This window comes from Castor canadensis, chromosome 9 (genome assembly GCF_047511655.1).
Source record: "Castor canadensis chromosome 9, mCasCan1.hap1v2, whole genome shotgun sequence".
In the NCBI taxonomy this organism is placed as follows: Eukaryota; Metazoa; Chordata; class Mammalia; order Rodentia; family Castoridae; genus Castor; species Castor canadensis.
In genome coordinates, this window is record NC_133394.1 from 23,329,198 (window position 1) to 23,353,694 (window position 24,497).

Genomic DNA, 24,497 nt, shown 5'->3' on the forward strand with positions numbered 1-24,497 from the left:
CTCAGACAACGAGAGCCTGTCTCTTCATCATGAAATTTCCTGCTTTCTGTTCTCTACTCCCAACAGCTAACAAAAGGAATTCATTAAAGGAGTTAAGTGCTTGGTTATTATCAGAGGTGGGGAAACAAAGTTAGCTATTTTTGACCACAGTGGTCTTTTACAACAGGCACTAAAGATAACTCCTTAGTTAACTGTAACCATGAAGAATTAACCCATAATTCCTACTGGTCACCTCATGATGCAGAAAAATAACTATGGGTTTTATTGTTACTTAAAAATCAAGGACAGATTGGTACTTACTTGAAGACTTCAGTGTTTTCTGTGTTCTTCGCTTATTTGTGTACCATTTTTATAGTTGCTGCTGGAGTTTTAGGGCAAAAGCCCCAGCTCCTGGAGTCCCAACAGGTTAGTTTCAATTCCTACACTCCACCCCCCCAACACTGCACCATCCCAATATACTAATTAAGGACACAAGTAGTGGAGAAAGACAGAGAAAGAAGATTTAATCAACATGACCACATAAGGAAGAACAGATAAAAGGTTCAGAGACCCTAGGTTCATCTTTAAGGGGTATCAGGAAACTTTAGATTTTATAGAAAAGTGAGGGAAAAAAAGGAGAAGGCTAATGTATGTATAGCTGATAGAGCAGGGCATCTTGGTTAGGCCAATGGTCTGATCAATCATTATTTCAGTTCTAGTTTTACAAGAAGCTCTGGAGAAGTTGTTATCACTGTTGCTTGGTGGGGGATGTAGTTTTGGTCCCTTATCATGAAGACGTGTATTGATCAGTCTTGTGATTGCTAGAATCCATGGTAACTACAGGTAAGAGAGATACAGGAAAAAAAACTTAAAGAAGTAAAATAGAGCCAAAAAGGGACAAAATGGAATTTGTTAGTCCAGTGACTCTTGCCCTCCTTCAAATCTTGTCATCATTCCACTTAAGTGGGTAGGTCCCAATTAAAGTACAGGTCATTTTCTTCAGTAACTACTTCCAGCTGGTAGGGAGCACTGTAGGAATCTTTGAGTGTAAGACCTTGACAGATTCAGAAAACTTTGTGTCCTGTGTCTTTTGTGGGATATGAGATAGATTAGGTATAACTGATTTTTAGGTATTTAACATGACTTAAATACAAAGTTAGGCAGGAGTCTGACCCAAAGTTTTAAGATAAAGGAGACAGGTATGAATTAAGACAGGATTGCTAAGCTTTCATCTTGCTTTTAGTTACCTTATGGTCCTGAGTGAGATGTGAGTGGTTTTTAGCAAAAGTAGTGTCTAAGTCCCTCTTACATAGTTTTGAATTTTTTGGTAAGCTCTGAATACCAAAGCAAATACAACTGATTCAGGATTATCAACTTTCCTGAAGAGAAAATTAAAGAAACTTCTTTATAATTTTATAAAAGCAGTTGGTAACAGAATAAAATCTTTAAAAGGCAGTCAAAAGTTCCAGTAGCTTATAAAGCATAGAAGGAAACACTACCTTATTTCTAAAAAGGCATCATATCCATAGATTTTTGATGAATGGATTGGCATACAGAAAAATTACCTTTTATAAAATAATTGCTTTTCAATTAAGTTTTCAACTTTCTATAAAATTCAGTAGTCAAATGATTACATTTCACATTCAAGATTTTGCAGAAGAATATAGGAAAAAGATAAAAAAGCCAATTGAGCTGGGTTTTTAAAGTCAGTGTTAACTTTTCAAATCAAATTGAATTAATTTTGTAATGCCTCTCTCTATGTACTACATAAGAGGGGTGAGCACAATTTTTAGTTGCATTGCTGAACAAGGGTATAACCTGTATAACTGGTGAACAAAGATTGTCTTGACTGCATAATCATCAAGTTTGATAATCATTAAAATTTGTTTCAGTACACTGTCACACTCTTTTCTTTTAGGTTGTGAAAATAGCTTTTGGGTTGGTGCCTATTGTCAACAGTTTTCCCCATATGAGAACTGCCCCTTGTACACAGTGTGGGGGAGTCTTCACCGTTCATAGCTCACCTACACGACCCAGTTTGCTGCAGATGATTGGGTCCCAAGGGGGCACCTCAGTCAGACTATCATGGGAATTTAGAAAGCTGAATTAAGCTTCCAGTGCTGGAAGCTTCTTCTAGTGGAGTTTCATTAATGGCAGTGCATTTGGGGCCCATGAATTTCCACAGATGCAACCTGCTGATACCTGCTTAACCTGAGACTGATTGTTTGGTTCTATCTTCACTTCTGTGGGATTTGCTAGCATATTCCTAGAAAGTATGTTTACTTGTTTACTCTAGCTCCAGTTGGTGTCTGTTATTTGCAACCAAATGAAAGTTAACTAATACCTGAAGTCTATTTTTATCATATAAATATATATATATATAGTATTGTTATGCATATGCCCACTAAAATAATATTGTTAGACTATGCCCTTTACCTAAATATAGGAGGTATTCTGTCAAAATCTAATGAATTTAAATATATTCAGTTACTATAGTACAAAGTTCATTTCTACTGCTCAGTTCACCCCATTAATTTTTAATAATTCAATATTCTAGCTAATGACAATAGTATAAAAGATGGCTGTTAAAGAAATCAGCATAATCAAGATCAGCTCAGCTTTTAAAATACTGTTATGTGTTTAACTTAGGACTTTTTAATGATACAGATTCTTTAAAATGTTCATAGTCCACAATTCTTAAATGTACACTGGTTGCCGCTATGCAAATGAGCAATATCAATTTCCATAGTAACCCTCAGGTAATGTCAAAATTACATTTTACAAATGAAGAATCAAGTCAAGGATGCCATATCTGGTTTATTACAAAAAGAGAAAAGATACTTTTTGAAAATACCATCTTATTCTTGGATAAAATTGCAGCTATTTTTGTCCTTTGCTACCTTACAACATTGTCAGCTTTGAATCTGGAGCAAGTCTTCCCAAACACATTCAGCCTCATGTCATCATGGATAGTCCCTAAATACATGTTGAATGAAAATTTACCTCTCTGGGAGGCTAATGAAGGACAGATGTGGCCATGAACAAGATGGTGACACCAGAGGAGAACCTGGGAGCTAAAAAATCACTAGTGGAAGCAGAGAGAATTAAAGAAAAATACCAGTTGTCAGCCTACATGGAGTGAGTGGATATAACTGAGCAGCTGATACAGTTGATGGGAATCATCTTTTCTTTCCTTAAGTTACACCTGAGACTTAGTAGAAATGAAATTTTCCTTATTTATTGGTAAGGAACATAATCCTATGGGTTTTTATAACCCTTGAAGCAGTTGCATGGTAAGTCTGAGGCAATATGATAAGTAGAAATTCACTATTATTCATTTGAGCAGCAGCAGAATGCTTGTCTGCTAATCTTTTTCTCTGTTCTTTTTTTTTGTCCGACATAGGTTCAAGCTGGATTAAACTTCAAATCTTGGTAATCTTGAAGTGAAAATACAGCTTTTGACAATACTCATCACAATTTATACATTTTACCAATAATTGGGTAATTCCTAGAGCTTGCAATCAAAACATTCTGTGTTTTCTTTTTTCCCTTGTTTTTTACTATTGTTTTTTACCTTTTTCTGTGTATCAAATGACTTGCCAGGAAGAAATTAGGAAGAACCCTTGGAACAACAAAGCTGGTTTATAAATATATTTGAGCTTGGTACTTAAACTCCACTATTGAACACCAGGTTGAAGAAACCTGAACCTTTTGGCTCACTTGTAAATTGAGCTTACTTTTTAGTACTTTTGCCAGGAGTTGTATTTGACTGCAGTTAACTTAAATTTTGCAGTTTAACTACTAATCTTTACTTAATGGACTACATACCTTTCACCTTTGCCAGCACGCTTTTGAATAACCTGCAAGAGGAAAGATAAAAGCTTTATCAGAAAGAGAACCCACCTTGTAGGTATTGTGAAATACAGTATTTAGAATACAAACTCTTAAATGGATTTTTGTTATGGATAAAGTTCTATATATTAGAATTCCCGTTTGTATTACTGATACTGAGTCAGTTCAACAGTCTATAAAACATTTCTTAGGCTTTCTTGTAGCAAAAAGTAAGAAATGAAGACTGTATTTAACCAATGTGCAGTTGATTTCAAATATATTTCTAAGGATAAAGAACTTTTAGCTTTTTCTATTATTTTCCTTTCTCCTACATGTAAATTAAGATGAGGCAAAAATATAAATAGATGTTGTTTTGTAATTTAATTTAAAAATATGTTTGAAGTTCTTCTGAATAAAAAGACTTTTGGGAAATTATTAAATTTTCTCCAAGACACAGCACAGGAAGCTATTTCTACATTAGTAATGAAGTTTAAAACTTCATTTAAAATATTTTACCTTTAGTTTCTTTTGACCCCAATGCTTATTGCTTAAAGTTTTTTTTAGTTTTTTCTTATCTTTTTAAATAATATTTGTAATAGCAATATGAGGAATTACTACACTGTAAGACCAATAGATTTATCTATTTAATTATTGATATCATTTAAAATCTATTGTATCATGCTCTAAAAAATTTGACTTTTTCTTATACCTTTGACGATGACACAATGGAAATGAAGAAATACTAGATGTTATTAAAAAGTAATTTAAGAATGGTAGATCACATTTAATCTTTAACAAAGTACAATAAATACCAAAATCCTCAATTTATATCTAATTTTCAAAAACCAAGATATTTCCAAGGGCCATATACCTAGAATGTTGTAGAACTAAAACTTGAACCCAGACATTCTTATTGAAAAAATAGCCAATAGTTAAAAAGTAAGTTAAAAATGCCCAGAAAGATAATCGTGTCTATAAAACCAGCTACTGATAGAGACAGATAGGAAGAATGTTTGAACCCACAAGCTTGAGGCCAGCGTGAGCTACTTAGTGAGACCCTGTCTCTAAAAAAATAATCAGAACTTGAAAATAACTGGCATGGCAAGTATTTGGGGTGAAATTGCCAAAATAAATAAGAATTTGTCTTTAGAGAAACAAACTTCTGAGGTTAAAAGCATAGTAATAAAAGCCATGCATGGCCTCTGTCATTGGATGTCCTGAGAAATCTGTCATTAGACAATGCCCTCATTGTACAAATATCATGGAGTGTACTTACACAAACCCAGATGTGATCAATCACTTGATACAGTCTTTTGATGCACTCAAGAGACATGGCAAACAGCCAGCACACTGCTTTACACTCAACTTTTCTTCTAAGAAGTATATTCTAAAATTATTAAAAGTCTGCGTCATTTACTATGATTATCAAGTGTTAAGTAGTCTATATAATTTTAGGTGCTGGACTTTTCACAACTGACAGTGCAGTAGATTTGTTTACATCAGCCTGACCACAAACGTGGCTAATGTGTTGTCTTATGATGTGTTGATGACTATGACATGTAGATAATAGGAACTCTTCAAATCCATTGTAATCTTAGGGGACAATCATCACATATGTGGTCTGTTGTCCAAAATATCATTACTCTATTCAGTCTTCAGAGTAGGCAGAGTTAGTTTTCCTTGTACTTTGCTGTCTTTTGCCACTGTTTTCCCTGGTTTATCATCTGAGTCCCAGGACTGAGACCTCCAGTGTATCTTGTAGAAAAATATTCTCATAACTTTAATTCATTTTAAACACACACACACACTTAAAAAAAATAAGTCCATTCCTTATCCTCAAGTGTGGAAAACCTTAAGTGACTGGCCTACTTTGGAATCTTGTCTCTTGAATAGTTGCTGGATTCACACCTGCTGCTTTTCCATCTGCTACAATTTTAGATCAGTGAGACCTTCTTGAAATATGTGGAAAATGTCAAACATAATCCAAAAAAGTGCTGTCTTCTTTTAAGCTGATGTTGTCCTGAGATGACTGAGAGTTTTCTTTTCCTAAGATTAGTGCTCACCTCTTCTTTTTCTTTTTACTGACCTATAGATTCTTTATTTAAAGGATCAAGACAACTTGGTCATGGTTTAAAGGATGGAGATAGCTTTTCAAAAGTACATGTCATTGTACTCAATGGGCAGTCTTTCAAAGGTCATCTCTCTTATCCTTAGAAGATTTTAATCATAGAATTGAACACAAATAACAAGTTTAATGATGCTTTCTTCAAATTCAGTTAGTGTGCAAGTGGGTTTCCTTCTATAGCAATCTTAATATATCCAGTACAAGAAATTTTATATTTTAGTGTCATATAATGGCTTGATTTATTCACTCAGATATTTACTCTGATCAAGATGCTACCAGGAACTGCAGTATGGGGCCTTCAAAAAATGTGTTCCAAAGGAACTTACAAAATTATATGTGTGGGGGCCTAATATTAAGTTTTTATGTTTTGTCCTTAACACTTAGGTATGGAATTTTGTGCTTATTTTCCTACAAATTTAGATGTAACTTTTATTTTACTTTTTTTTTTTTTGGTGGTACTGGAGTTTGAACTCAGGACCTCATGCTTGCTAGACAGGTGCTTTACCACTCAAAGTACTCTGCTAGCCCTATACTATTGCTTAATTACCTAGAATTTATATTTTTTTTCTGTAGCAGTAAGGAAGATGTGGTGATAAAAGTGAACAAAGTACTGAAAGACATAAGGGATATTGAATCTAAACAATACATAGGGGAATTGCCAACATTTTGGGGCATTATTGTGTTTTAAGAGTGTTGGACTTTAGTGTCAATATTTTGTATTCCTTCTGGAGACATACTGGAATGTTGTCATGTTGAATTCACTAGTATAGCTGGTGCAGCAATAAAAAATTAATGGTTGATATAGTTTATTTCAATTCTACTCAAAATGGCAATTTGAGTGCATCATGGGAATTTGCTTATCTCCAAAATTAAGGTATTGGGCAGTTAAAAAGTCATGTGAGTCTCTGGCCCTTAGCCCGTCCACAGCTCTGTGGTTACACTGGCATAGGGCTTCTTATCACTGGGAAGGGCTGAATGGGGTCAAAGAGTGGGATCAGTCTCCTGAGAGAGCTGTCAAGACTAATGTTACATAGGCCCTAATGACAGGAACTACTCAGTTTGATTTTTCTTCCTACATCTGTTAGATCCTGAATCATCTCTGGTCTCATTTCTATTTTTTTATGTATTTTAAGAATCTAGACACTTGAGTTATTCTAACTTTGCTATTTAGGGTATCTCACTAGAGCAATCCTACTCACAACTCCCATCTGAACCAATGGTATAAACAGATTCACCCAAAGAAAACTAAGTAGGTTAGTGAGTCCACATAGAAACCTGAACTTTGTCAAATGTATGCTTTGAGGACATTCAGAATGCACAATGCCAATCAATTTGCTTCCTGGAATTTGTGTATCAGGGTGCTTTGATTTGTCTTTAAAAGAAAAACAAAACACAGTAGCTGGATATAGAGGTTAACATATGTAATTCCAGCACTTGGGAGGCTGAGGTAGGAGGATTGTGAGTTCAAGACCAATTAAGGCTACATAATAAGTTTCAGGACAGACTGAGCTAACCAAATGAAAGTCTATTATAAAAATGAACAAAGAAAGAAACAAATAACAGGGTAAAGAAAGTTCATTCTATATTAGAGAATGTTGGACCCATTTACATGGGAAAATTGCATTCTTCATGTTTTTGCTTCATTGTAGCTTGAGATGTATAATTTTTGTGTTTCTCATATGCATTGAGCTACCAAGAAACTTAGAATCTTTTTTTTTGAGAGAAACCACATTTATTACAATATATTATTATGATTATTCTGTTTTAAAATTAGTTATTGCTACTGTACCTAATTTTATTTATTTATTTATTTATTTTCTTTTATTATTCATATGTGCATACAAGGCTTGGGTCATTTCTCCCCCCTGCCCCCACCCCCTCCCTTACCACCCACTCTGCCCCCTCCCTCTCCCCCACACCCCCTCAATACCCAGCAGAAACTATTTTGCCCTTATCTCTAATTTTGTTGAAGAGAGAGTATAAGCAATAATAGGAAGGAACAAGGGTTTTTGCTGGTTGAGATAAGGATAGCTATACAGGGCATTGACTCACATTGATTTCTTGTGTGTGTGTGTTACCTTCTAGGTTAATTCTTTTTGATCTCACCTTTTCTCTAGTTCCTGGTCCCCTTTTCCTACTGGAGAAACTTAGAATCTAAATGGATGGTCTAAATGTATTTTTATGTATCATATTCTCTGTAATCACATTTGTCTACTATCTGTAAATGATTTCTCACTTTTTTGTTTTAAAAGTAATAGTAAAGTTTATTAGAAAAAAAACCTAGTATAATGGGATACAAGTGGGGAGAAATGGGGGAAAGGGAGAAAAATTTCCTGGTCCCTTGTAGGAAATGGCAAAAAGATTCCTGATTTCTCATTTAAAGAAAATTCAGCTTTATTTCATAGTCCAAGATAATGTTTTTAATTGTTTGTATGGTGGTTTGCTTGTTTGTTTTATTCTAAGCCAGGGTGTTATTTGGAAGTAAGTTGGATATATACAAAAATGCATTCAGAAGTGAGAAACATTGCATAGATACTAGGTATTAAAATAAAAACCTTAACAGATCCATAGCTGATCAATTCCATAATTAAATATGCAAGATGACAGATTGGTCTGCGTTAAGCTGATAATGGGTGGGAGTTGGATAAAGAAGTTTGTCAGCTAGAAAGCAACTGAAGGAATTCAAGTCAGTTACAAACTGTCAATAGCAGTTTTCATTTATAAAAGGAGCCTATTATGTGGAAGTCATTGTGATTCCAGAAAGAATTTACTTAGAACGAACTGTTTCTAGCATATCCAGGAATTGTTGGCATGAAAACAATGACTAAAATCTATGTCTAATGGCCTGGAACTAGGTCTGATAGTGAAAAACTGGCATTTGAATGTCTATTCTCCCCAAGGACAGTGACAAAACAATCATAAATTGATTTACAGAGCTCTTCTCAGAGCTGACTTGGGTTGTGTTTGACTCCTTTTCAAAGGGCTCCAAGTGTCCATCAGTGCTTTACCTCCAAACATTGTTGCTGTAAAGCTCAGAATCAGTTATTGCCATTATGCAAGCAACACTCATTTTGATTAGGTGTCATTTGGTTTGGATAATATTTTCTAATTGTGGAAAAGATACTTATCTTTGTAATCATTGTTTTGCTCTGTTCATCATTGTCAGTCATGGCCTCACTGAAGGCATGGCATAAGCTGCTAAGGTTGCCCAAGGCTGACAGCCAGATTTCTCATCAGTCAACATGGCACTTCCTCTTCAAGAGTGGGAGTCAGTCCTGCTGAATTGTAAGTATTTGGCAGTCTCTCAAGACTTGCCTTAACCATTTCCACAGAGATTTGTGTGGGGGCTTATATGGCAAATAGTATGTTCATCTGTCTGTATTTAGACTTTTTTTTAATGAGTTAATCTTTGTTAAGAAATAGAGTACTCAGTAATAATTTTCTGCTGCTCTCAGTTCTCAAAATGCCAGTTCACACTGTCCTACTGGCTTACTTTCACCACTGCTGCCAAGATGATAGGACAGAGTGACACCAAAGCAATCATCAACAACTCACACCCTTTTTGGTCCCTAGGAAGTCACTAAAGGCAAAAAAGGAAAACAAAAAATGCTTTCCCTGTAAACATGATTGCTTGTACCTCTACTGTTTCTAGCTAATATAGAAGTTGTTAAGTAAATAGACCTCCTTTTGGGTCAAAAAATTGAGCTGTAAAGGTCAGCTATAGTAAGAGGTGGAGATCTGGAGGATCTTGTTACAGACCAGCAAGGCATACAGTAAGACTCCCATCTCAACAAATAAGCCAGGCACACGGTGCCACCTGTGGTGACAGTTAAATGGGAAGTGTAAGCAGATGGATTATGGTTCCAGGCTGGCCTTGGGCAAATAACACAAGACTCTATTCCAAAAATAAGAGTGTCTGCCTAGCAACTGTGAGGCCCTGAGTTCAACGCCCCAGTACAATGAAAGAGAGAAGAACCAAGTGGGAGGGACATGGGAAAGACAATGGGAAACCAATTAGCCTTGGGAAGGCAATGGTAATTCAAGTGGCTGGTTTTTGATAAATGAGTTTTAAATCAGTGAGTTGTCCTTATATTGTTTTTTTCCTTTTTCTCTCATTTTTTCTAATGACTAGAGCCATAATACATGAATGCATAGACATACTACATCTATCTATCATCTATCAATCAATCTATCATCTATCTACTTAATATAAGTGACTTGAGTAATACAGCTGAGTCTAAAAGTACCTGTATTCCATAAAAATAATGTTTATAAATTTTGTACTCATTCACCTTTTAGTAAGTTATCCATCCTCCTCCCCCTTTTTGGTGATATCCTTCTCCTTAACAGGTGATATCCTGTTAAGTACACACAAGTATGGAAATATTGCTAATTAAAGTATTAAATTGATCCAGTAAGCAGCCTCTTTCTCAAAGTCTCCAAAGTGTCTCTACCATCACTTCAATTTTGATCACAATATTCTTTTGTTGGTGGTACTGGGGTTTGAACTCAGTGCTTTGTACTTGCTAGGCAGGTACTCTACTGCTTGAGCCACTCCTCCAGCTTGATTACTATTTATGAGAAGATATGAATGGTAAAAATGAATGGATTTGGATGCTCTATTTCTCTACCTTTAAAAATTCAGCGTACCCCACTATCACAACTAACAGCATTGGCTCATTGATCCTATGCTCTCAGCCAGGCACTGTCCTAAACATTCCCCAATTCACTTATTTCACACTACCAGCTATGAGGTACTATTATTTTCAACTGCATGTTCACAGATAAAGAAACAGAGGCACCAAGAGATTAATTTACTTGCTCAGAGTAACACAGGTAGTAAGTAGTTACTGGAATCAGTCCTACAGAGTACAGTGCAGAGTCTGGGCTGTTCACGCCTTCTGCCAGCCACATTAAGCAAGCATCACTGACTATTCTAGGTAAAGAGTATTGCATTCTCTGCTAAAATAAATACACAGAGTTGCTACTATATTTGCTTAGATTTGACTTTACCGGAGCCCAGCTTAGCTCTGACATTTACAGACATGGGTTAGCTTTCATCTCACTGTAAGACATAAAGAAACCTGGTATTTAGTTTACCTGCAAAAGGCAGTTAGGAAGCCCTAGAGGAACCTAATTAAAATGCAGCACAGTTCCAAGGCACCATATCTTGCTGTGTTGCCATAGAAACAGTGGGAATTTCTGGTTCCTGACCTTTGAGGGAATCTGAGGATACATTTTCATAGAACTCATAAGAGAAGCCAACCCAGTTGGCTATATTGATCCATAGTTGCAAGCTCAACATTCAGAAATTCCCTATGCAGTCCTATCTGATTTTAGAACTAAATTATATTAGCAAAACTTACTGGAGACTCATACTACAGCTTCTTGAAGAAATGTGTTTAATGTTTTCCAATATAGGTTTTAAAATAATGAAAAGTACTGTAGTAATATTAAAGGAAATCTTAGATAAATGTACAAGAAATATTGGAAGTAAAGTCATACTTGAAAATAGTTTTAGTGTTATAGCATTCTATTGTGTTTTGGATTCTTCAAAGAATAAACTGTGGCACTACTGTATTAAAAATAAATCTAGAAAAATCAAAACTTATTATAAAATAATTAAGGTTCTGATATTATTTTAATACAAATTCTTAAATTATGCCCTTTACTATGTAAGATATTTATAAAATCAGCTCTTCTATTGCTAAAATGTGTAATTAAAAATCCTATTTATACTTTTTCTTTGACCACTTAGCAGAAGTCAAATCCCCATAATTACAGTACTTTGCCTTAATATAGACTGTTATTATTATATCAATATCTCAATTATATCAAATTTCCAATTTTTTATTGAAAATAAATAACTTAGTTCTATTATCAGGACAAACACAGATTAAATATAGGGAACTATCTATTAAGGGCTGACCAATTTCTCTTAGAGTTAGAAATATGCCTCCAAACATGAAAGTATCACTTATAACACACTTAGACATCCAAAGAAAAATAGAAATATAATAACAATTATATTTAGAGAAGGCTGCAGGCCACTTTTTAGACTTCTAGAAGGTTCTTTTAGATGTATGCTGGCACTTGGAAAGACAGTGTTGTGCCTGTGATTGGCACTCCTGGCTCGGCCACTTACTAGCTAAGTGGTCTTGACAGAGCTCCTCAGCCTACAGGTGTTTGCTCGTGTATAAAAAGAGAGAAATGATGGAACCTCTTTTTGTTCTTTTGATAGTTAAATGACCTGATATGGACAAATCACTTACATCTACATTTAACACTATATATATTAGTATATTAATAATTATATAAGGTATACATTAGTATATATTATATATATTATGATAGTACATGTTAGTTATTATATATTAATATATATTAAAAACTATACCCAAATCTAGGGACAGAGGTAGCAGGTTGTACTCTTGTACTGCCCATGGCAGAAAGAACAAAGTGTCATCAATGGTGGTTTGAGGCCGTTTGTCAAGTTGGCAGTTAGAAAAACCTATTTTTCTTCCTCAGGAATAAATTTTCATTGTGTGTGTGTGTGGTTTTGAGACAAGGTCTATGTATGTAGTTATTGTAGCCCAGGCTAGCCTTGAACCCATGATCCTCATGTCTGAGCCTCCAGAGTACCAGGATTACAAGTGTTTGCCACCATGCCTTGCTTTACTTTTTAAGAGCTTTAGGTAGATTTGAAGTATACTTAACCCCCATTTTCTAAGCTACTTTGACATATGCTCTTCAATAGTGAATCCTGTACTTGCTTAAACAAAACAGGAGACTTAACCACTTCTCTCCAGCATAAGGCCACACACGGCTAAACACTCCATAGTAGGCTCTTTCTAATTAGGCAAAAATGGAAGTTTCTATGGTAACCATCTTTATAGTCTCCCATTCCTTCCTTCCTTCCTTGCCAATGCCCAATATACATCAAAATATATTATATATAAACTGCTAGCACATCTAGAATATTCTTTCTTAAAACTGCACTTTGTACAAGTGACTTTTTAAAGTGACTGTGCCACTTTTTCCTGAATAATTTAAGAAATGAAGTGAATAATTTTTAAACTAACTTATATGGGTTCTTCACAGTCAAATTTGCTGCCAGCACTTGTGGGGAATTTATTAATGTTTCCTAAAAAGAAAATGATTTCCTAAAGAAATATCCTAGAATTGATATACTTAGCAAGATCTAAAGGAATCCATGAGATTTTTTTCAAAAACCTAGAGACCTGATGTTTCCTAATTTTAAAAAAATTTTTGGTATTTACTTGATTATTACTGTTATCATTGTTGCTGTTATTACTATTGGTTCTGGGTGCTAGGAATTGAACTCTAGCCACTCTGCATGCTACCCTTGCCCCCCAGAGATGTCTGAAGGCATTTCCTGAGAAGGGAGTGAGGATTTCTGATTTATTTATTTTTTTTGGCAGTACTGGAGCTTGAACTCAGAGCCTCATAGTTACTAGGCAGGAGCTCTACCACTTGAGCCATTCTGTCAGTCCAGCATTTCTGATTTTAAAAACAACAATAATAATAATAAAAATAAAAGAGAAACGCTGATTTAACTAGCTTTTCTCAGAGCCTTTAACACACTAATGTGTCTTATGGATATCTGAAGGGGATGTCTTCAAAATCGTTTCTCAGGCTTTGTAATTCTATAGAACCTGCTTTTTCATTTTAGCCTCTTAAGTTACCAGTGCAGATGAGAACACACGTCAGACAGTGTTTCTTCAGGGAATTCACAGTGTAGCATAAATGTTTCACCTGCCCTAACTCCTCTCAAGTTCCTCCTGCTTTAAGTGGCTGTTAAGAGATTGAAGTCCTCCTTGTCAGTTTTCATGACATATTGTTGATAAGCATGATTTCATTATTAAAGTGAATACTTTCATACTGAGATAACATTTTATTTTAATTTGCACCATTTATATACAAACACAAGTTAACAAAACACATCACAAGACAGTAAAATTTCATGGTTAATATTTATAGGTGCATAGTCTCATGCTCACAAGTTTTAAATATTGTATATAACAAATTTCACAATACATCATTTTTCTTAGACAGAATGAATCATTAAAGAGATCTAGAAATCTTATAATATAGGAGAGTAAAGATCACTCACAACTTCTCAACAATAGCAACAAAAAAATAGTGAGGATTTAGAAATACGTGGTAGTCACTTAGGTGTTTTTAATTTGTTTTAACATTTTAGATTTGAAGCCACAATATCCACAGCACACAAGATTCACTTCAGTGAGAGGGAAGCACCGAAATGCTGAGTGGGGCGGACACAGATCTCCAATCACTGCTGATGGAAGACTTCAAGATATACTGTACAGACTTTGAGAGAATGTCAAGACTGGGAACATTGGAACTGAGCACTTGTACAGGATGGAACATGTGTCAGCAGATCTCAAGGAACTAGGAGCAAAGATATGTCTTAGGCTTCTGGTTCATAGTCTTGATAGCCTTCCTAGTGTGAGGAAAATCAAAAAACATACATGCATTGTTAGTGGAAGTGATCACCAACTAGGCAATTGAGAGCAAATAACACTGGACATGGTGCACCACTGTGACTAAAATTTATACTCAAAACAGGTAACTATTTGGTTATAAGGAAACATAATCTTATTTTTTCAATACTTTTGCTAGAAAAGTAAATTCTGGTAGTTATAGTTAGCACACATGGGTCTACTTCCAGATGTGCTATTTGACAATCACCTAACTAATCCTACAAGAAAACTTAGCTGGGATCTCTGCCTCTTATGTTCCTCAATGTAAAATATGAGGGCAGTCAAATGATTTTGGAAGCCTCTGTCAGGCTTAAGATGCTCTAATTCTTAGAAGGAAATTAAGACATTTAAACACAAATACATTTTCTCTCCTCTAACTGGAAAGTTCATCTTTGTGAATGGCTTTGGTGATTATTTTTATTTTATTCTATTCAAAAGATCAAGCCCCTGTGCAATATTTGCATAAAATCCACCATAAAAACAGCAATGGTCTTAACTAAAGGGCTCAGGTAAGTCTGCCTAAGAACAACTATAAGAATATCAGGATTCTGCTTAACGATAATCCTGTCTTGAATAAAGTACAAACTGAGGCGGTCAGGCTGTCTTGGGGCTCCATAGGTGTCTGTGACTGTACCCCTCTCCTCAGCCTTGAGCTATCACTATTCCCTGTGGTCCAAATCTTGACTCATACTCACTCCTGTTCCTCAGACAGCCACCTGCACAGCCATGTGTGCCTGTGTTTCTGACATTCCCTGGTGCTGGAAGATTCTCTCCTTCTTTTGAATAACCATATCTCTCATCCTCTCCCTCCCAGAGCAACACAGTCTCCTCAATAAAACTCCTGATGGACTTACACAGACCACAACAATAAGTGATATTCAGCGATGACAAGTTTTTGGTACTACTTATAGGGGACACCCAACTTGAACTCTTCAACTTTGTGTTTGGGTTTTTATGCATATTAAACTTTACCTCAGAAGGCATCTCATAAGCCTCATTGTCAGGATCCATGGGCATATCTTCCAGAATTCCTTCTTGTGGGGATCCTTCTTCACTCTGATATGGAAAGGGAAAGCACAAAAAGAATGTGATGAGGTGTCATTTATCACTTCTGAAATGTTTTGAGAAAATTTTGTTTTGGTGTGCTGGAGTTTGAACTCAGTGCCTTGTACTTGCTAGACAGATGCTCTACCACTTGAGCCATACCACCAGCCCTTTTTGCTATAGCTATTTTTTGTATAGGGTCCAGCAGTTTCCCTGGGCAGGTGTGGACCATATATGATCCTCCTATTTATGCCTCCTGCATAGCTGGGCTTATAGATGCATACTACCATGCCTGGCTACTGGTTGAGATGGGAGTCTTAGTAACTTTGCCCAGGCTGGCCTGGAACCACAATCCTTCTGATCTCTACCTGTCAAGTAGCTGGGATTACAGATGTGAGCCACTGCATCTGGCCACAGTTTGAGGAAATCTTATATACAATACATATGTATTGGAATGATGGTAGGAATGCCATTTTTAAGGCATTCCTTAATATTATGCTGTCATTCTCACTACACAATGTCTTTGGGAAAACATTGTGCCCACCTGGGATACCAACCCTAAAAGTGTATTGTTTTTGCCTACGTAACTCACTATCCAGGAAATAGTCCAAAGCTGTAGTCCAAAGTTTCTTTTCACAAGATGAAACCAGTAAAAAAATTGTGAACTTAACCATTGATGGATGATGGTGAGTTAAAAAATGATAATTTAACTACACAATAGATTATCATGAAGACCTATATTACTATGTTATGGTAATTATGTAACAAGATGAGAATTTATTTATGGTATAATATTTAACAGCATGTATAGTGTTATACATATTGTGAATACAACCTATGAAGAATTCGGACTCAAAAGTACAAAGACTGAAAGAAAACAACAAAATATTAAAAGCATTTGGATGGGCAGTCATGTATGCTGCTTTTAATCTTCCTTGAATTTTAAATATATATACATGTATTTAGAAATTTTATAATTTATTTCCAAATGATAGAAAGAAACAAATACTTTTCTGAAATTTGAAGACTGAGATTATATACACTAGAAAGAAGAAAATCAAACACATGATCAGACCCATTTTTCTAGGCTCCCTCTTCATAGAAATTGGACAGCTTAAAATTCAGCCTGAATAGTGCATGGTTTTATCTGTATTCTTCATCAAATACCTTTGTTGTTTTACATTTGATCCAGCAAAGCAATTATAAAAAGATGAAGTCCACTAGAAATTCAGAGAGCAACGATTCCATGAGAGCCTAAATGGGCCTACTTGAAGAGCTCAAATGACCCAGGGCTTATGTTTAAAAGCATGGTTGATGTAAATAATATCTCCCCTGCTTTTATCATGGACATGACTGACAGGCAAAGGGATATGCAAATGGATGAGCATGAAGAAAGATCACACTGAAAATCAGAGCTGGCCAGAGAAGCTTTTTATAGATCATCTTACCTTGCCCAATCTCCTGTTTATACACCCCAAAAGTCCAAATTATTTATCATTTAAAATACAAACCATACCCCAAACATCTCACTTCTAAACAGAGACTAAAGACATTGCTTTCACAGTGCTTCACATCTTGGTGCAAGAACACAAAGTGCTGTTGTGGGGTGGATAGCACAAAGGACTGTGTCACAGGACTTGAGTTCAAATTCTAGCTTCTCTTCTTCTCTAAAACACAGATCTCTTGTGATGTACAAGTTTCTGATGCTTCTTCTAAGCATCAGTTAGCCTTAGGGCGAAATGGGACAGCAACGCCTCTTTCACAACTGGGAAAGGAAAGTGACATCATTACCCCCTTGGTGATATTTAGATAATCATTTGTGAAAGTCAAATATAAGGAAAGTATGGTAAATTTCCTATTTCAATGCATTTTCCACTGACAAGTAGAGGTTCAATTTTCTAAAATAATTTGTTAGATTTTTGGCAGATGACTAGTCAGTAGGGGAGGCCTGGCTGTTTGTTGTTGACTAGCTAGGAGTAGTAGACACCACCAGATGTGGGTGTGCATGTGTACTTAGAGGTGTCTTGTGAGCCCTTTTAAAGTTCAGCAAGGTAAGAGTGGATGTTGTTTGTGGACTCTTTGGTCAGATTGGTCATGTCTTGGGATCAACTGAAATTCTTCCATGTTAAATTTTAATTGTAGTTTCATTCAAGTTGAAAGCACAGAATGATTATTTTTAAAAAGTGTAGTGTGTATATTTCTGAGCACACATTTCCCCAGTCTTTTTAAAATTGTACTCTAAAAGTCTATAGGTTATAAAGCAAAATAAGTATGTCTTATTTTGAGCTACATACAGGGTATACCGATTGTATTCTCTTACATTTTTTTATTTAGATAACCACAATAGTATTTTATATCTTGAGAAACTATCTTCATCAAAAATTTATAAGTTTCAAGAGTCCTAAAGTGGACTTAATTGACAGGGTTTGGGAAACCATAGTGGAAATACAAGTGTAACAGTAAAAGAGACATTAAGTGATAAGATACCAGAATGAAGACCTAGATAATGGAAGAAAGAGGGAAAAACAAAATAATAATAAGATAGGATCTCACTGACTTTGCCCCTATTGGTCTTGAACTGAGTGACATCTTCCTATGTCCGTCTCCTAAGTAGCTGGAATTACAAGTGTGAGTCTCCATGCTCAGCCTATTATGTTTTTCTTTATACACGTAATCTAGTGAAGGCAGTGTAGACAGAACTGGAATATGATCTTTTCATGATAAATCTGGGCAATGCTCACCAGTGGCTTATTAGTATGACATGAAGAGAGTTAGCTAGGTATGATGGTGCCCCACCACGTTCTAGAAGATATTCTTTCCAGCATTTTGAATTTGATTCCTATCTAACTTTCATTGAGAACTTAAAGCAATACAAGGTGCTGAAGCAAATGTTCACATCATCAGATGCAATCAGCAAATTTTGGACTATGGGAAATTATACAGGGCTAAAAACACAGCTACTTCAACAAGTAGACAAAGGAAAACCAAAGTTATTGAGAACCTACAGATTAAAACAGCCATGAGTGAGCATCATAAAGCTGCAACTTAAGAATCTTATTGTTCTGGTTTGCTCCCTTTACTGTGACAAAATATCTGAGAAAGTCAATTAAAAAGAAGACTTATTTAAGCTCGTGGTTTTCTGTGGTTGTTGGCCCCACTGATTTGAGCCCATGGAAGCACAGTGCATTACAGCAACAGGGCATAGAGAGGTAGAGTTTACCTTATGGCATCAGGGAAGCAAACAGAGAGAAACAGAAGGGATTGGAATCCCAATTATCTCCTTTTAGGGCACATCCCCAGTGACCTAACTTCCCTCCACCAGGCCCCATCTCCCAAAGGTTCCACCACCTTCCAATAGTGTCTCAAGCAGGTGGGCAAACCTTCAGCATATGGGTCTTTGTGGGACACTTAAGATATAAACCATTACACTTATTATATTCTTATTTGGATTCTGATTTAAACAAATGGAAATAACTGAGGAAATATAAACACTGAGCAGATAATTAATTAGTTATTATTTATTTGTTTACATGTGATAATACATTAGAGTTTTGTTTTAAAAAAGAGTCCTTAACATTAGATCAAGGACAAACACAACAATGGGATTGGACTTTGAGCACATGATAAAAGCGAGAGCACACAAGGGAGGAGTGGGGATAGGTAAGACACTTAAAAAATTAGCTAGCATTTGTTGCCCTTAACACAGAGAAACTAAAGCAGATACCTTAAAAGTAACTGAGGCCAATAGAAGAAGGGGACCAGGAACTAGAGAAAAGGTGAGATCAAAAAGAATTAACCTAGAAGGTAACACACACGCACAGGAAATCAATGTGAGTCAATGCCCTGTATAGCTATCCTTATCTCAACCAGCAAAAACCCTTGTTCCTTCCTATTATTGCTTGTACTCTCTCTACAACAAAATTAGAAATAAAGGCAAAATAGTTTCTGCTGGGTATTGAGGGGGTGGGGGGAGGAGAGGGAGGGGGCGGAGTGGGTGGTAAGGGAGGGGGTGGGGGTAGGGGGGAGAAATGACCCAAGCCTTGTATGCACATATGAATAATAAAAGAAAAAAAAAGAGTCCTTAAAATAATCAAGTAAGAAATTTGGTCTCTTTGATATCTGACCAATAAGATATTTAAATATAGGTTTGTGTATGGGTGGACTATAGAAGAAATAGGGTCTGTAATGTTTCATTAGTTTTAAAAAGTGCATATGCTCATTTCAAATTATTTCTCTAATATGTTTGCTGAGTATGATTACATGATCTAAATTTGTTAACTGAATAGCATTAATAAATTTTTAAGCATTCTGAAATACTTGGCAATTTAAAGAGCAACAAAAAACAAAAAACTATATCATCCACAGATACAATTTTATCTCTGTACTGTGTATATATGCTAAAAAATTTAAGTGTTATTTACAAGTAATTTTTAATATATTTAATTTCAACTCCAATTTAAAGCTGTGCTTAATTATACATCAACTATTAAGAAAAAGAACATTAAATTTTTGCAGTTTATGGATATTAAGGGTTTGATTTGAAAATGTAACCACATTGGAAAATTTGAAATACAGCCTCTTCATTTTTACAAATTTGGAAAAGAAAAAATGCCAAAACAACAAATGTTAAACACAGAGACATTTTATTCCAAAGTTTTCCTTATGGTATTATATTAAGCCAGAATATTTTAGAGCAATAAAATGAATAAGAAAAATGTCTGGATTTTGGTATATTTCTGTATGTTTTGGAAAAGAAGTTAGATAAAATAAGAGAACACCTTTCATTACCCTCTCTAACAGACATGGTCTCTAGAGAGTCTATGGTCTCTCTTCTGAAATTGGATTGTTTCAGTAACAGGGAAATAGAGTAATTCAGTGTCTTATTTTTGCATTGAACTCATGAAACAAAAAGTGGTTACCAAAAATTACAGCAGAATTACCTTCCATTGCTAATAAGTAAAGATTTAAAAACTGTACCTTTAGGTTGGAGTAGAATTGGCTGAGTGATCTCTCTGAATCGAAAACACCCATTCAAGTTCTTTATAAATGAACTTGTGTGAAACAATTGATATAAAACCAATGACCAACTGATATCTGTCTTAGGTGAAGTTGTTTACAAAACAGAATTTGCGACTAGGCTTATCTGCTAGTACATTACCAGGAAGTGCAATTCCAGTACTTTCTGTTAAATAAATGTACTCTTATTCGATTGCATGACTTGCCATTTGATTTTGTTTTATCTGGCACATGATAAAGGTAAAAATTGCTTCTCAAAGTCACACTCCCAAGCAACCTAGAGTCATCTGGAACTCTGATTAAAAATGCAAGTTTTTAGGATTTCATAAATGTCTTATAAAGTGTGCTTCTCAGAAAACATTGCCCAATATCAGTGACTATTTGTAAACTCTGTGGTGTCATTTAGCATAAGAGCATAGCAGTGTACCTCTGTCAGTGTGAATACATTAAAATAAAGATGTCTTCCACTTTGAAGTTTATGAAGGGCTGGCAAACAGTCCATGGCAAAGCAATACATGGTATCTACACCTGAACCATTCAGAACAGCAGCTGTGGCTTCTGCTCCACTGTGTTTCTGCTGCAATATGTTTTGGATAGAACAATTACTTTACTGCATTGTTAAACAATGTTAATCAGCCCGTCCTGAACAATGGAACTAACACCTTTGTTCAACAGCTCAAACCAAGGAGATGGAGGAGACGGCAGCCATAAAGGTAAAAGAAGAAACTAAGAAGAAAGAACTTTAAATTAAGAGGGGGAAAAAAGTTTTAACGTGTCTTAATGAGGTCAATTTTTCTAATATGAAATCAAGCTCAGAACTCCTACTTACATGAAAATGAGATAGGCTTTTAAAAAATGTGCATCTCACTCACCATAGCTGACACAGGGAAACCTATCTGCATGTAAGTAGTATGGTATATTTTACCCTGAGAAGCAGTCATGTATCTTACTGATACACTAAAAATGAAACAAGAAGGAATGAAAAAATTGTTAAAAATTAAAGTTAAGATATATTACCTATATTCAATGTTGTTGTCAAATATTACTGTTGTTAATGTCATTCCAGGCAGAGACCAAAATGTATCTGATCCCAAATCAGATGAATTTCAAATTCTAAACAGTACAGGAATTTTATAAAGAAAAGTAACTGAATTCTCCAAAATATTTGGGGAATATTATTTGTTCTTTAATCATTAAAACCAAAACAACACATGTAGTTCAGATATACTACCATATTTTAAGTTTTAATATTATGTATAGGAAAGAATAATATAAAAATGATAATATAATGATACTATGTACAGTTTGCATACTATGAAGAATTTTTAAAGGCATTCTACTAATTACATGCAATATTAGAAACTGAAAATTGACATGTTTTGACATAACCAAATGTTCCTTAAATTATAAAGCATGCTAAAGAGACAGTGAACACCTCCTTTTTCAATTATATGTGATTGTTAAAATTAAAATTTTACATTTTGGGGATAGTAGAGTTGTGGTTAGATATAGTGCAGATTTAGGGTAATCAATAGACTTGTTCCATTCAAGGCTCTATACTTTAAGAATATGTTGAAAAAGGCAGGCCATGACTGTCAGCCACTAGGGCATTGTGTGTAAAAGCCACTGGACTAATCAGTTCTTTTCAAGGCAACTGCAGAAACAGCAGACAAGGAGCAGCGACAATGTTGTATGTAATACTAGTGAGATAATGTCAAGGGAAGGATGGACAAGTAGAAAGTCTAGGCATCAGCCACATACAGTGAAAGGCCTGATAGGAGCACACAGGCAAGTCCTTCATTATACTGACAGATGGGCTGCAGAAGGTCCCAAAAGGTGATAATTGGCCAAGGAGACACTTCTTCCCAGGAAAGATCTGTTTGCACCTGAGAGACATCTCCACCCTTGGGAAATACACAAAAAAGGCTATAAAAACCCAATTTCCAACCTGACCACCAGTTTCTAGTGCCCCTGCATGCCCCCATGCAGCCTTTCTCTTCTCTTGTCTACAAACAAAATCTTTCTGACCTCTGGTGCTGGAGTCTGCCTGTGCTTTCATTCTCAGAGTGGACCCAAGAACCCTCAACAGCTGAAAATCCTGTGTGTCATCTGTGTATCAATACTATTTTGAACATGTTTGACTACTATTTCAGTGTAGCACTCTTTTGCCTTAATTGCTACCACCTTAGGCCCTCCTGAATCTCCTAATTAGAAAGAGTAATTATAGGTCTGGAGGCGTTGCTCAGTGGTAAAGCACCTTTCTAGAATGCATGAGGCCCCAGGCTCATGTCCAGCACCACAAAAACAACAACATGAAACAAAAAATGCAACTATTACATATGATTTTCACTGATGTCACAATGAGTCAAACCTTGCCACACACCGAGTAACAGTGTGACTGACTCCTGGGTCATCGGCAAGGTTGCCTAATGGCAAAGTGAACTTTTCTCTCCCAGGTATGCTGAGCACCTTCTCAGAATTGTGTCTCAGCAAATAACAAATTGCTTTGTCATCAACCGCATGGGTCACTTGGGGATAGCGACCCTAAAGTTGTGTAGGAAACACATGGTTCTTCCCTCATAATGACAGGAAGCTTTTTCAGATTAAGAATACAAATTTATCTTAATCAAATGATGCTTTTAGAGAAACTACTCTTACATAGAAATTATATGTATTTAGATGGCTTTCATGCTATACTTTATATAATCTGCTAGCATGTTACTTTCTTGCATTTTGCCCTTCTAGCTAGCTATTTATTTACTCTTGGCAATTCTCACAGAGGGAGAGAATGATACAGAACAGATGAAAGGAACACTACTTTATGTCATTGTTTTCAAAAGGTTTGGGAGAGGAGGAGAAAGTAAGCGAATGCATTGACTATATTGGGGTTATTTCTAGTGTCATTTATCAGTATTATTCCTGAATCAAGTTTTATATACTATACATTCAATCATATTTTGTAAAAATAATTTGTATATTAATAAGGAATCAGTGTAAAAGCATGTCTATGAAGTTTTTCATTATATAGCAAAGAGACAGTATTCTATCTTAAATTCTAGTCCTCTTTTGTAAGCAGCTTAGCTCCTGCCCTATTAATGGCAGAGTCATGTAATTAGCTGACTCACATAGTAAGACTTCACAGCACAGCAACAATTGCGAGCTTTTTCCCCTGTTACTTAGATATAGACCTAGTTGCATATACTAATGCACAATAGGAAATCTGAGAATAAACTATTTCTATGTTTCCTGTCTTGGGATTGATCCTCCTTTCCTATTGATGACAAATACTATCATATATGCTTAAATATACACTTGAGTTTGTTTATTATTTTAGGTGTGTATGGATTACATTTTTGATGGTCAGCTTTTTGGGTAGGGAAGGAATAAGACATCAAATCGAAGTGGGCTGAGGCTAAGAAAGGTCTGCTTTGTGCTGGGCTCAGAGTCAGTGGGTCATTTCATCTTTACAGGTGCACTGCTGTTGGGAAACAATAGGGTGAGAAAACATTGGGGAGAGTGGGCTTGCCGGAGTATGAGGTACAGGATCTGCTTTTGAATTTTAGGAAAGGCCAGGGGATGCTGAAAAGTTTGTAGGAAAGAGCAAGACCGTAGCAAGCCAAGGCCCAGGAATTTTCTCTAAAAATAATGGGAGATTTCTTTTAACATCTGAATGGTAAAGCAAACTACTCACATGCAAAAGGATGGACAGGACTTAAAAGCGCTGTGAAACAAAATGGCAACCACAGCTTCAAATGCATAAAGATCAAGGGAGGAACTTTCTTCTTAAAGCCCAAGGCAGTAGGTGTATGCAATGGCCTGACTCCTGAAGTTCCACGAGTCTCCATGCTACTGGAAACAGATACCAAGTGAAGTTGAAGAGGCCCTCATGACCTGGAGGGAAAATTCTTCAAGCGGGTCCCATCCTTCAAGATGGAGTATGTGTCTCAGACATGGGGCCCTGTAGAAATGATGTCTTG

General features: G+C 35.8%; 1 protein-coding gene across 4 annotated transcripts in view; it reads right to left on the reverse strand.

Moving 5' to 3' along the window:
- Positions 1 to 13,827: 13,827 nt before the first annotated feature.
- The window catches only part of Snca (synuclein alpha), a 110,307-nt gene continuing 99,637 nt past the window's right edge, over positions 13,828 to 24,497 (reverse strand). For all 4 annotated transcript variants that reach the window (XM_074041361.1, XM_074041360.1, XM_020186706.2 and 1 more), the window contains exons 5-6: positions 15,433 to 15,516; positions 13,828 to 14,420 (exon numbers count right to left, since the gene is read on the reverse strand). In XM_074041361.1, coding sequence (XP_073897462.1) covers positions 14,388 to 14,420; positions 15,433 to 15,516 — 117 coding nt within the window. In that variant the 3' untranslated portion in view covers positions 13,828 to 14,387. The remainder of the gene's footprint in view (positions 14,421 to 15,432; positions 15,517 to 24,497) is intronic.